The 15,469-nt window shown below is 27.9% G+C and overlaps 1 protein-coding gene across 4 annotated transcripts in view; it reads left to right on the top strand.

The window, feature by feature from the left end:
- Positions 1-15,469, top strand: part of LOC117182287 (disks large 1 tumor suppressor protein-like) — a 398,897-nt gene that overhangs the window by 381,875 nt on the left and 1,553 nt on the right. The window contains exon 4 of one of the 4 annotated variants that reach the window (XM_033375410.1): positions 1,657-1,887. The exons of the other annotated variants lie outside the window; for them this stretch is intronic. Coding sequence (XP_033231301.1) covers positions 1,657-1,670 — 14 coding nt within the window. The 3' untranslated portion in view covers positions 1,671-1,887. Of the gene's footprint in view, positions 1-1,656; positions 1,888-15,469 lie in introns of those variants that run through there. 4 annotated transcript variants of the gene reach the window in all.

The following is a 15,469-nucleotide window of genomic DNA, read 5'->3' as shown; positions in this document are numbered from 1 at the left end:
CGAGCGTAGAGTGACAAGGGTGGCAAAGGTAAATGAAGGGAGAGAAAGTAGCTGAAAATAGGAGTAGTGAGTACAAATGAGAGGAGTGAAATTAGGGGAAACTAGGTGAAATAAGTTGTATAAAGTGTTGTAAAAATGAGTTGTATAAAGTAGGGAAAATAAGAATTTAGGGGAAATAAGGAGAGGAGGAGTTGTGAAAGTGAGGGTTAATTAATCAGTCTTAATTAACAAAAGAAACTTTAAGGTTATGTGACAAGTGGGCTATGTGACCAGATTCGTACCTTACCGACACTTTTTACTTCCTAACTTCTTTTCATACGAAGTGCCACATCGAGTTTAAAATTTGGGTTACTAAATAAAAAACACTAAGAAAGGTGGGCCTGGTCCTATATTTTAAAAATTATTAAAAAAGCAAAAAAATTATTTACAAAATAAACTTTTTTCATAATTGTAAAATTTTAGGACCAGACCCACCTAGAAGGTAGGAATATGATCACGTCAGCCACTTATCACATGTCCTGAAAATTAATATAAAATTGTAGCTTGAATCGTATTTTGAACGTTCTTTTGTCATTTTGCCCCACTGAGTGTTCTAATGTTTAGTGATATTATAAAAAATGTTATTTTTTAAAATAATTGCTTAGTTTTTAATTTTTATATTCTAAGAAAATTTGACAAGGTTGTCGAATTTCCAATAGCATCCCTAACTTTTCCTCCCCTCATTTTCCGATACTTCTCTTACTTCACCTACCACCATTTTCCTTCATGTGTACTATTTTCCCTCTCGCCGCTTCTCCTATTCACCCTTCCCTCACTTATCTCACTTCTCCTCTCCTTATTTCTTCTACTTCCCGTTCTCTAATTTTCCCTACCCCATCCCACACTTCACCTGTTCTCACGTACTCTTTTACCTCTTTCACCTTTTACTCTTTTACCTTATTTTCCATCATCTTTTCCACTTGCCCTCATCTCACTTCCCTTAGTCCTTCTTCCTTAATTACCCTCTCTCTCTCTCTCTTATCCTCCTTTTCTCCACGCTGCTTCTACTTCTTTCCTCTCATTTCACCTCACTTTTTCTACTTCCGCTACCTTAATTTATCCTAATTCCCCTTCCCTTATTTCCCCTTACCACTTAAAGTTTTTCTCCCCTATTTTCCGCTCACTCCTACTTTCCCACCACTAATTTTTTCTAATTTTCCCTACTTCCATTCATTGAGTTTCATTTACTTTCCATACTTCCCTTTCAATCATTAGGCTTCCCTTTCCCTTTTTGGAAAATATTAGGACGGTTGAACAGATAACCGACCGAAACTTCAAGGGTTTCTTCTCGAGGCTACGAAACCCCAAAACTTTTTCAAATCGACTGCTTTCTACATGGATGAAAGGGACAGAATTTTATTGTGTTTTAAATTCACCTTTCTGTATATTATATTTGAATACGTAAAATGTACCATTCGTAAGAAAAATTAAAATTACCATAACTAATTAATAAATATATTAATTTCTATTAATGGTTTTCCCAACATTTCATTTATACGGAAGATGAAATTCTCAAAATCCTGTTTACCAGAGTGAAAAATCGTATTATTGCCATCCTTGGAGACCCGTGCTCGGTTCCTGCCACATTATTCTATAAACCGATTTTTTCTGTTTCAGCTCCTACAATTTAATGTTGTACAATGGCTAATCTAGTTAAATAAGTAAAGAAGTTTTTGTTATCTAACTCATACAAGTTTATGAAGGTACATTGAAATGAGTAAAATATTAATCGACGTTATCAGATTTTGTTATTAATGATCTTTTGCACTAGTGGGGGGACGGACCCACGTATCAGAATCACGATGCGCTCTGTAATACCGCATGGCCATACTTCAAGGTTAAGAAGATGTATTTAGTTTCTAATGTGTGGAATTATAATAAAAAAATATATATAATTAAATATAAGTTATCTCTGTTTTTCCTTCCTTCCTTCCCACATACAAAGCAGACTAAATATAGAAGCACTTCTATAAATCGGAATATTTTTTTCGTGTTGGGAAAGGCGTGGCAACCTTGGAATTATCGAACTCCACTTTGTTTTCAATGGACTTAAATTTTTGATATTTCCATGTTTCTCGTTATTAAAATTATTATACAACTTAATAATTCCTTCTCAATTATTTTTAATTATGATCGACTTTTTTCAAATAACCGCCACGAGGGCGATTGGTAGTTTTCCTCTGAAATTTTATCCACTCGCCCCCCCCAACCCCTATCTTAAGTCATTTTTTCCTACTAAATTTTTTCGTCAATTTATTCAGGGGTCATCCAAAAATAACGTGAGACGATGGAAGGAGGGGGTATCGAATTTTTCTATGTGTTATGAATTAAACAAGATAGTTTAACTTTCAAAATAGTAGTTGCTAATTTTCAAACAAAAAAATATATATTAACACAGAAGACAAAATGTAATAGTTGATATTTCAATCACGGAAAGATTTTTTTTTAATTAAAAAAGTTTAATTAAACAAAAATTACGAAATTTCAACACAAGCCTTGAGTCCTTAACACTCAACAATTTTTTAGTCAAAAAAAGAAAAAAAATGCACCTAAAGTGTGGAATTTTCAACCAAGAAGATTAATTTTCTACTGTACAAGACGCATTTTCTACAAAATATATAAATTTTGAAGCAAATAGTAGAATTTTTTAGCCAAACAGACCAAACAGATAAATTTGCAAAAAAATTGTCGGATTTTAAGTCTAAAAAAGATCATTTAAAAAAATTAAATTGCTAAATTTTCATTGAAAAACAATCGTTTTCAATAGAGATGAATTTTCCACTGAAAAAATAAGATTTCGATCAACTATTTAATTTTTCTACGAAATGGATGCATTTTCATTACAAAAAGACGATTTTTCTATAAAACAGTTGGATTTTCAACTAAAATTATGAATCTTCAACAACAAAAATGGATGTTTAATAAAGTAGCTTATCTTTGACCAGAACAGTTTAATTTTTAATAAACTTAATACCCAATATTTAAAGTAATAATTTATTTATTAATTCCTTACTTAATTTTAATTAATTAAAACTTTTAAAAAGTCACAATTTATTACTTTCCGTTTCAAAATTATATTATTTGATTCAAGATTTTTTTGTTCGAAATTTTATATCATTGGTTAAAAACTTACTTGTTCAGTGCAAATTTATATTTTTTAGTTAGAAATTCAACTATTTATTTGAAAGTTTAAGTATTTTGTTAAAAATTCGAATTTTTGGTACAGTAGCGTGACCAAGTAGAACTACATTGATCAATTCTTTTTAATGAAGGTTTTATTTTCGATGACAAATTTAAATATTTTATTAAACATTAATTTTTCGCTGAAAATGAAATTTTTGTACAAGAAATTCGTATTTTGTCTTGATGGATCGAGAATTTAGGTGAACGTTTTGTCATGACTGAAAAATCTTTATTTATTAAAAATTTTTATTTTTGGTTTTAACATTAATTTTTTTCAAATAAAATTTCATCTCTCTTCTTTGGAATATCAACTATTACACTCTATTGTTGAAAATTCATCTTCCCAATTCGAAAAATCAATTATGTTTTTGAGAATTTACAATTTGCTTCAAACTTCAAGTATTTTGTTAAAAAGTCATATTTTATGTTAGAAGAGTCTTTTTTTGGTTTAAAATAAATAAAAAAGTTGTAAAATTTTCAGTTTATATCTAAAATATCTTCTAATTCGTTATGAGGTATTTTAGGAATTTGATAAAATTTCAAGAATATGGAAACAATTCTCTATAGGTTCCTAGGAAAATTAAAATGATTTTTTATTTCAAAAAAATAATTTAAAGAGAATATTGAAAAAGTTTTCCAAAAATTAATAAATATATGTAAAAATTGCAAAGAAGAATCTAAAAGATTTTACGACAATTTTCTCAATTTTGCAGAAATGAAAAAATGTCCGGAAAAATTTAAATAATTTAAAATTAATAAAAGGTTTAAAAATTTTTAAAGGATAGAAAACGAATTTTTTAAAGATTCATGGGAAAATTTTGCATAATTTTTTATTTAAAAAAATGAAATTTAAGAGAAAATTAAACAAGATTTCAAAACATTTCAAAAAATATAATGAAATATTAAAAAAGAGTAACAGATTTTAAAGAAAAATGTTTCATTTTGTTAGGGTTAAAAAATAAAAAAATAACAATGGAGTAAATTCCAAAAATATTTATAAGATTTGAAGAGATTGAAAAATAATTTTAAACTGCAAAAGATTGTATAAAATGCCGATTTTTTTCAAGATTTCAAACCAAAACTTTACAAGCTTTAAAATAATTTCGTAAGCTTTCAAGGAAATAAACAAATTTTCTTAAAATGCTTAGGCAAATTTGGAAGATTTTAAGGGCATATTTTGATATTTTGAATGATTTTTTTATAGTTTAAAGAAAAATTCGAGTCGGCTCAGAATATTTACACGAATTTAGGAGGGTCTGAATAGATTTCCAAAATCTTAAAAACTTAGAAGCATTTTCGAAAATGCATAAAATATTTTGCTCGACATTTTCATAATATTTTTCAAATTCCTGTAAAACGATTTTTTTTAAATCGTCTAGATTCTTCTTTAACACACCTAAAATATTCGAAAATATCGTCTAAATTTTTCAAGTACCTTATTGAATTTATATTTATATTACTTTGAAGATAAACTAATAATACTTCCTTTCTTTTAAATAGCTTTAATATTTTCTACTAAAATTTTGGTTTGAAGTATTCCGTATTGCATTAAAATATCGTTTTATTTATTTATGTACATCACTTCATCTTAAAAAACCTTTTTTTCCATTCAGGAAACGTGTATTATATTTTTAAATACAATACAAAAATGTTTTGTAACGGGGGGGGGCTGAAGTAAATGTTACGGTTTTTTATATGGGGGGGGGGGCAGAAAGGTCGAAAATAACGTTACGTAATATGTTAATGCTCCCTAATGTAGAGTCCTAAATGGTAATCCGGTATTGAGGAAGAGAGAATCGTCGTATGAGCTGCAAACTATCTGAGATGAGAGGGAAGTCCTCGACATACCAATCTCCTTCCTCTCTCTGATCTATTCTCTACGAGAAACGAATTCTAGATCCAACTAGAAAATAGAAAAAGTGCCTACTGTGGAAGAAACTGGAAGATACTTTAGGATAGCTACTTCCGCTTCTCGGCTGTTCCTCGTAAATTCTCCACTGTCGTAGATGTGCTAGATTCTTTCTAGAAAAGTTCACGTAAAATCGAATTCCGACCGGTGGGAAAACCGTACATTTATCTGCTCAAAGAACAGAATCAAGTTAAGAGCATTCTTTCAAAGGATTTACAAAAAGAGGTTCCCAGTTTCAGTTTATCAATGTTTAGTGTTACCACTAGGTGTTAGGGCACACAGTGGGCGAAAACGATGAAAATCCCATGCGAGGTAGTACATTTTGAAAAATTTGAGATATTAAAAAATATATTCGTAATCGTATTCGCTTTCTTTTATCACTGCGACTGTTTCGATATTTGAAGATTTCATTTTAGACATATCGAATACTTGTAGAACCAATAACCAGGATTTTTCGTATACTTGATACTATGAAATACGGACCGTATTCAGCGATTTTAAAGTATTAATCCGTAATGTTAGTTGTTTCGGAACATAATCACTACAAAACTAAAGGACGTAAACCCCAAACCCCACTCTCATACTCCAGACAGACAAACCCCAAACCCACAAATCCCAAACTTACAAAACGACAAACCTATATACCCCAAACTCACACACCGCAAACACATAAACCTCAAACACTGAAACCCCAAACCCACAAAGACTAACTTGAAACACACTCCAAACTTACGTACTCCCAAGCTACAAATCCTAATCCCACACACCCACACACCCCAACCCCACAAACACTTAATCCAAGAACCCTGAACTCCCACATACCCCAAACATACAAGCAATGTAAAAAAAACATACAAACAAAAAAAAATATACAATACAAACTCCAACCCCCAAGCCCGCAAACCCCAAACCTACACAACCCCAAATCCAAGCACCCTCATTCCCTATAGCTGCACACCCCCAAACCCACATTCCCCAAACCTACACACCCCGAAAACCATAAACCTCAAGCCCACAAACTCTATGCCTACGACGAACTCACAAATCCCTACACCCAGGACTTTGTTTAGGTAGGTTTGGGGTTTGGAATGTATTAGTTTGTGGTATGTGGGTTTAGGGTTTGTGGATTCAGGGTTTGTGGGCTTGGGGTGTGTAGGTTTGGAGTTTGTGGGCTTAGGGTTTAGGGGGTGTGCGTATGTGTGTGTGAGTTCAGGGTGTATGGGCTTGGGGTTTGTGATCTTAGGGTTTGTAGGTTTCGGGTATGTGAGTTTGTAGGATTACGGTTTGTGGGTTTGGAGTGTGTGAGTTTAGGGTTTATAGGTTTAAGGTTTTGTAAGTTTGAAATTTATGGTTTTGGGGGATTGGGGGTTACGTCATTACGTTTTATAGTGATAATGTTCGGAAATAACTAGCATTAAGGTTTACTTCTTTAAAATAGCTGAATGTTGCCCGTTTTTAATGGTATCATGTATAAAAAAAAATCTGTTATAAGAAAGTATAAAAAAATCGAAATCTTGAAATATAAAAAAGTCACATTGACATAAGAAAGTGGACACAATTACGAGCATTAAAAAAATTACCCCAAATTGGTCAACATTTACTACCTCGCACAGAATTTTGATCGTTTTCGCCCAGTGTGGGGCGGATAGGAACAAAAATAATTTTGGAAACCGGAAGTAGAATTGTGTGAAAAAGTATTATATGAGGACCCTGACAAAATTAAAATTAAAATTAAAATTTAAATTAATATTCAATCGTTCGATAACCACCCTGAATTTTACGGTTTTTGTTTGTAGTACTATCACAGATTATCAATGTTTGGTAGACCCCTGTTATCAAAAAATAATTTTGAATCCCACAAAAATGTAGTGAGAATTTTTTCACGTGTCTAAAATGTTTCTATTGGTAAAAATATGCCAGTTAATTGATTTGATTATTTTACCTCAGAAATGAAACACAAACATGCATTTTCGGAAAATACGATGCGTCTTTTTTCATGAACTTATCAATTTTTCTCTGGAGTATTTTTATCACTAAAAGACTCTCTAAATTAGATTCTTTTAAATTTTTTACTAATTTGAATTAGTGGCTCAATTCTAGCTATGAAAAAGGTATTTTTTACTAATGTATCAGTAACAATCACTAACTTATCTGTAAAAGTGCTGATTCATATCTAGAATTGAGTCACGAATTGAAATTAGTAAAGATTTTAACTAACTGAAATTTAGAGAGCACATTAATATGTTAACAATGATATTTAAATTAAGTTAAAAGTCTTATTAAAAAAAATCAAAAACTCAGTTTCTACAAAATGCACTACACCCGACTATCGGTTTAGCCACACGTGTTTTCATAATTTCTAGAATTACTACCTAACGCAGTTCATTAGCCCGCAGAGCGAAAGGCGGTTGCAACTTTTACCTGAAAAACACCAGCAGCGTATCGGAAAGGCGCAGTGCGCGGGTACTCCCTTGCGGAAATTGCGCAATATTATGCATTTCAATTGGAAACGGCTCAATCGGTCCTGACTCGTTATGTTTAGATACTCCCGATTCAGCAACAAAGGTACAAGAAACTCTCGCTTTCAGTCAAATGTCGGCCCTTTGATATAGTTATCTAATTTTTTAGATGTGACGACAGATTAAACAGTGTGTAAAAATATCGGAAACTTTTAATAAAGAACTTAAATCTTCTGAGTTGTTAAAAACGTAAAGTTATTATAGTGAATATCACTTTTGACTAAAAATTAAAATAAAACCTAGAAAAAATTCTGCATTGAAGTGCAGAATTTTATTTTTGTAATGAACTAAGCGACAATAAAAAATTAAGTGTTTGGAGATGCGTATTATTAACAAAACAATATATATACATATAAATTATAATATATCCTTAAATGTAAAGTACTATGAAATATAATTAATAATCATAAATTAAAGATAACTCGTGATTTTATATCGTAAAAAGATGGCTTTAAAAGTCTAAAAAGTCTAAAAAACTAAAAAGTAATATTTTTTGGTCAAAAGATCAACTACCTTACTTGAAAGTTGAACTACTTTGTTAAACACTATTCTTATTGGCTGAAAGCTTATCTCTTTGGTTGTAAATTTAACTATTTTGTTAGTAATTCTTTTCATTTTCAGTTAAAAATTATTTCTTTTAACTGAAAATTTACCTATTTCATTCTTGCTTAAACATTTATTCTTTATAATTTAAAATTCAAATATTTCATTAAAAATTCATCTTTTTTATAGAAAATTGATCTTCTTGGTTTAGCAAATATACTTGTTGATTAAAGATTTAACTTTTTAATGTTCAATACTACGATTGTTTAAGTTTTCTTATTTCTCTCTCTCTTTGTTGAATTAAACTTTTTTTTTATTCGAAATTAAAATATTTTTTTATAGAAATATTAACTATTAGATGTTTCATTGAGAATTTATTTTTTGGGTTGATAATTAACTAGTTCGTTTAAAGTTGTACTGCATTGTAACAAATTCATTTTGTTTGTTGAAAATTGCACAATTCGATAAAAAATAAACTATCTGGTTGAAAATAAACTTTTTTTGTTAAATATTAATCTTGTTTCTTGAAAATTAATCATTTTGGTTGAGGAATCAATTTTTGTTTAATTCTTCGTTTTTAGTATGAATAAATTGTTTAAGAACTTGTTTTTTTTTGTATTGGAAATTCGTTTTTCAAACTGAAAACTTCACCATTTAATTTCTTGTTCAAAATTGATTGTTTTTTATTGAAAATGCAACTCTTTTGTTAAAAATTTGTTTTTCTTATTTGAGATTTGAATTTCCTGTTAAATATTGTTTATTTTCGGTTGAAAATTAAACCGTTTTGCTAAAAATGAGTTTTTTTTCTGATTAAGAATGAATTTTCTTCACTGGAAATGAACTATTCCTTTTTTGCTTGATAATTGGTCTTTTGTTGTTGAAGATTCATGTATCTTGTTGAAAATTTGTCTGGTTTTGTAGAAAATTTCTTTTTGTTTAAAAATTCACCCTCCTTGGTTAAAAATAAAAGTTTTTGGTGTAAAAGGTAATTGTACTTCAAAATTCAACTTTTTGGTCGTAGATTAACTTTCTGGTTGAAATTTTATATTTTCGGCTTGGAAGTTTGTAGAAAATTAACTTTTTTGTTTAAAAGTTAATAAATTTATTAAAAATTTAACTATTATGTAGAAAGTGTATTCAATTTTTTAATTTAAATATTAATCTTCTTTGTTGAAAATTTATCATTTTGGTTGAGGATTAACCTTTTTTTTAAGTTGAATTCTACTTATTCTGAATTCGTTTTTTTAATAGTTTTTTAAACTGAAAATTTAACGATGCTATTTTTACAAAGAATTTATTTATTTTTATTGAGAATTTAACTATTTTGTTCAAAATTCATCTTTATTGATTGAAAATTAACTTTGTTGAAAATTCTTTTTTTACGGCTTAAAAGTCAACTGTTTTTTGAAACATTCGACTTTTCAGCTCCTTCAATTTATAAATTTCGTTGACGCTTTACCTATGTTGTTAAAAAGTATCCTTTTTTCATTGAATTCAACTGGCTCATAATTCTTTTTTTTTCTTTAAATTAGTTCTTTTTTAATGCAAGTTTAACTATTCCATTTTTGGGTGAAAATTTATTTTTTGAAGTTTAAATTCAAACTATTTTTTGAAAGTTCGTCTTTTGGTAGAAAATCAATGTTTTTCATAGAAAATAATTCTTTTCAGTTAAAAATTTATCTTTCTAGGTTAAAAATTCAGGTATTTGGTAGAAATTTCTACTATTTTGTTAAAAGTTTATTCATTTTGTTGAAAATTAAACTACTTTGTTACTAATCTTTTTTGTCGAAAATTCAACGGTTTCGTTAAAAATTTGTCTTTTTTATGAAAAATTCATCATGGTAAAAAGATAATCTTTCTGGGTAAAAAAATCCTTTTCTCTTGGCAAAAAATGAACTTTTTTGTCGAAGATTTAACTTTTTGGGTTGAAAATGTAACTTTCTTCTAAGAATTTTGTCTTTTTGTCTTGAAAATTGAACTATTTGGTTGAAAATGCAAATACTGATTATTTTTGAGTGAAAGGTTTTCCTTTTATCACATTTTAAGCTAATTCAGTAACCCGCCTTAATTTTATGGGATGAGATATGATGTAATTTTCAACATTTATAAACTCTAGGTAATGAAAGGGTACTCATATCGTTATCCTGAACACATTTGCCCTGTTATCTACATCCTACGCCCTCTGCGTTCATTGTGACATAATTCACAGGATAAATTACACACGGTGTGCCGATTTAAAAAATGAAATCTCAGCGGGACTGTATTTCATCCCAGGGGTGCGCCGGACGTTTCTCCTCAAAACCAGGTCAACTCTCTGTTAACTCCTGAAAAAAATATGCAGAAATAATATTTTCCAAATTTTTAAAAATAAATAAAAATGAAAATGCCATTACTTAACCGACGGAAGTAGCTTGGTAGTGATTGTTGACGCGTCAATATCTCAAATGTTAAGCATGGACGGGCGCGGTCAACGCTCGGATTGGTGGTAACCGTCCTGATTCTCCTGTTTTAACTGCGATTAACTGCTGTCGAACTTGGAGGTTTTACGTCGAGGATGAATGTGGGCCAACATCCAAACTGGTGTTTTCTGAAAACCGGCTTCGTTAGGGAGTTTTGGTTTCTTGCAGTTTTCCACTTCTCTGACCAAATTTTCAGACGAATGTGAATGCTTACAATAAAAATAAGGCTTCATAGGTAAAAGATTTTAGAAATTGTAAAGTACATTCAATAGAGTAAATGAAAGCAAAAAAACTGTAGGCCGTAGGTCAGGGAAAACCTGGAAATCAGGGAGAAAATTCCGAGGAAAGTCAAGGATTTAAAAAAAGTCTTTAGGGAATCAGTGAATTTCTATGAGAAATACTTTAAATAGCTATGTAGATAAATAAATTTTAATTTCTAAGTTTAAATTTAAAGTTTTGTCATTTTCTTTAAAACAGAATCGATTTTAAAAATAAAAAAAGATTAAGGGTTCTGGTTTTTAAGTTTTTATGAGCGAGGAAAATGGAAGGGTGGTCAGGGAGAATAAGGAAAATTTGAAAATGAAGATTTTCTACCAACCTGTTATGCTTGTCAGTAATTTATTTTCCTTAATTTCGTTGCAGTCGCTTTCTTCTAAAAATAATATTTTTAGTGAAAGCTTTGATTATGTGATTAAAAATATAAATTTTTTTCAAAATTCATCCTTTTTGGTTTGAAATTCAACTTTTTTGTTAAAAAAATCACCTTTTTGGGTTCAAACTTCGACTGGTTTGGTAGAAAATACCTCGAACTTTTTTCACAAATTTGTTTGAAATGCAAACTTAAAAAAAAAATTATAAATAAAATAGAGTTAAAGGCTTTCGGTTAAAAAAATTCAACAGTTTTTTTAAATTGGTTTTTTTGGTTCAAAAATTAGCCTTTTTTTATTGAAAGATTGAACTACATGGTTGAAGGTAGAACAACTTCGTCTAAAATTAATTTTTTTAAAAGATTTATGATTTTAGTTGAAAATTCCTCCCTTTTGTTTGAGAATAAGATGTCTTTTTGTCAAATTTAATTTTTTTTCGTCTTTTCTTCTTGACTGAAAATTCTTCATTAGTTCAAAATTCCTCATTTTTGCTGCATATTTGATCATTTTAGTTGAAAATAAATCTCTTTGGTTGAATATTTGACTATTATGTTGCAAATTAATGTTTTTTTTTGTTCAAAATTATTTATTTTTACTTAAAATTCAACTCCTCTATTTTTGGTTAAAAATATATCTAATTTAGTTGAAAATTCAACTGTTTGTTTAAAAATTCGTCTTTTTGGTGAAATTTTTTTTTAAACTCGTTTTTTTTGTTTTAAAAATTATTTTTTTTGTTAAAAATTTCATCTTTTTTATGTTAAAATATCAATTATAACATTTGTTTGGTATAGCTAAACATGGCTTCAACATTTCAGTCAGAAATTCATCTCTATGGATAAAAGTTTAACCACTTATTTACAATTTTAATTTTTTCTTGTGTAAGAGTGTTTGAAAAATCGTTAAAAATTAATTTTTTTCTTGAAAATTCAACTGTTATATAGAAAAATTTGTCTTTTATTGTGAAAGTTTAACAATTTGGATGATTTTTATTTCTTTCGTGACTGAAGTATCTTTATTTTTTAAAAATCGTCCTTTTGGTTTTAAAATTCATTGCCTTTGGCAGAGACTTAATTTTTTAAGTTAAAATATTATATTTTTTTATAAATAATTCATCTTAGTAGGTTGTAAATTCAACTATGTGTTTGAAAAGTCATCTTTGGTAATAGAAAATTAATATTCTATATAAAAAAATCGTCTAGTTGGTTTTAAAATTCATCTCTTTTGTTAGAAATTTCATCTTTCTTGTTGTTGAAATGCCAAAAATCACATTTTTTGTTGAGAATATATCTTTTTAGGTAACAATTTCTACTAATTGGATAAAATTGAACTATTTTTTGATAACTTCATTATTTTGTTAAATTTTTTTCAGTTGAAATATCGGTAATCACATTTTTTGTTGAGAAATCATTGTTTTTCTTGAAAATTCTACTTTTGGGGTGAGAATTCAAATGCATTAAAAAAAATCAGGAAATTTCGAAAATGAAGTTCTGCGGTCACTCTGTCAAAGAAAAATTTCTGGACTTGAACTGGTCAGTTTTATAGATTTAATCCATCTGTCTGGAAAAAACCACGTTTTTTGGACTCGACTTCTTTCTATTCATGGAATATACTAAAGGAGAGAAATATCGAGCCAATTACTGATTCAAATGCTCGGGAGGAACTTTCTGCTTTTCTCAAGAGGAGATTTGCTTTCCAGAACTTTCTTCTCCATGCAAAAACCAATAGAAAAGAAAAAAGAGTGGTGAACCGGAAGTAGTCATTCTGATTCTTTTACATTCAATTTTTTGTTGACAGATTATTTTTTTAAATTGAAAAGTTTACTATTATTTTTTTCATAATTAATTTCGTTTGTTTATAAATTATACTACATATTTGGTAAAATAAATTCAATAGTTTATATTTCTGCCAAATAATATTTGAATTTTAAAATAAAAACAGTTGAGTTCAACCGCTACAGACAAATTTTCAAGAAAATAGTTGAATCTTCAATCGAAAAGATGAATTTTCAACAAAATAATTGATTTTTCAACCAAAACTGATACCTTTAAACAAATTTGTTTAATTTTAAAGAATGTAAGTTAATGTCCAATCAAATAGTTGAATTATTAACTAAGAACCTTAATTTTGAACCAAGAAGATTAATTTTCTACCGAACAAGACCATTTTTTAACTAAATACATAAACTTTCAATTAAAAAGATAAATTTTCAACCGAAAATAGAATAGTTACATTTTTAAATGAAAATATAATTTTCGTTCGAAATTAAAAAAAAAATAAAATAGTTAAATTTTTAGACAAGAGGATGAATTTTCGACTAAAATGGTGAATCACTAACTCGAATACTTAAATTTAAGTTAAAAACTAAATTTTCAACCAAGACACAAGAATTTTCAAACAAAGCAATTCAATGCTTAACCAAACAGATGATGAATCTTAAACTGAACAAAATTTTGTTAAACAAATTTGTTACATCTTCTGCAATGAAAATAATTTTTAACGAAAGAGATCAATTCACAACAAAAATATAATTTTTGTCATTTTAACCAAAAAGATTTTAATTTTAAAGCAAAATAAGTTGGGTTTGAATAAATATACAAATTTTCAGACAAAAAGTTCATTTTTGAACCAAAACAGATACTTTATGAAAAATTTGTTTAATTTGCAACAATATATGTAGATTAATTTCCAATAAAATAGTTGAATTTTCAACCAAAACATGAATTTTACACCCAGAAGATTAATTTTCTACGAAAAAAAACAAGTTTTCAATTAAATACATGAAGTTTCAATAAAAAAGATAGCATTTTAACCAAGAATATAATAGTTACATTTTCTAATTTAAAAAAAAAATATTTTCATAAAAAATATATAAAATAGTTAAACTTTTAGGCACGGAGACTGTTTTCGACTAAAATGGTGAATTTTGAACTGGAACTGTTAAATTTTGAGTTAAAAAATAAAATTTCGACCAAAAAGCAACTTTTTTTTAAAAAAGCACAGTCAAATTTTTAACAAAGATATCATGAATCTGGACTAAGACAATGAATTTTGAACAAAATTTAAAAATCTTCTACAACAAAATTGATTTTTTATGTAAAGAGATGAGTTCCCAATAAAAAATGTAACAGCTGTTATTTTAACCAAAAAGATTTTAATTTTAAAGCTAAGAAAGTTGAATTAAACTGAAAAGACGAATTTTCAATAAAATAGTTGAATCCTTATAGGAAAGGACAAACTTTCAATAACACACTTAACTATTGGACCAGAAATGAGACTTTTATTTAAAATTGTTTCATTTTTGTTTAATATACCTTAATTTCCAATAAAAAATTAAAATTTTCACAAAATGTAAGAATTTTTAACCCAGAAGATAAATTTTTCACAAAAACAGACGATTTTTCAACGGAATTGATAAACTTTTAATAAACAGAAAAGAAAAGAAATTAAAATTTATGAAATTTACATGAGATTAAAATTATATTAAAAATCCTTTTTAAAGACCAATAATGAAATTAATGTGAAGAATTCCTGAAAATTCGTTGGTCGTTAGATTCTTGGTTTTATTTTCAGGAATTCTTCACAAAAAGAGAAGATCTATTTTCATCCAAAAATGAAATATTTACATCTTCAATTAAAAAATTAGTTTTTTACAAACAGACAAAAATTTCAACTAAAAAAGGATAATTTTCCAAGAAGCTAAATTTTCTACAATTTTCAACAAGAAGAAACACATTTTTATCAAAGTAGTTTTAAAATATTTATATAACATATATTTAAGAAATAAAAAATAATTTTAAAATCTCTTTAATACAGGAGTTTTTTAATTTCATTCCAATCTTAAAGTTTGAAATTATAACTGTATGAATAAGGATAACAATTATTGTTATATTTCGCGATGAAAAATACATTTTCGGAATAAGAATACATATAATTTTTTATAAAAATTAATAAATTACATAAAATTAAAAGATATTTTCAAACTTAATTTTTTTTAAACTTCGTTCAGTAAAATAATATTTGTTATATTCAAACAAAAATGGACATTTTAGGGTTGAGACCTGAAAAATTGGGTGATTTTAAGTACTATTGATTTGTTCATTCTGTTATAGAAAAAAATTGACAAATTATATTGGTGAAATATTAGTGTAATATATGTTATTTCATTTCTAA

Source organism: Belonocnema kinseyi, chromosome 10 (assembly GCF_010883055.1).
Source record: "Belonocnema kinseyi isolate 2016_QV_RU_SX_M_011 chromosome 10, B_treatae_v1, whole genome shotgun sequence".
NCBI lineage: Eukaryota > Metazoa > Arthropoda > Insecta > Hymenoptera > Cynipidae > Belonocnema > Belonocnema kinseyi.
This window is presented reverse-complemented; position numbering and strand designations above follow the sequence as displayed.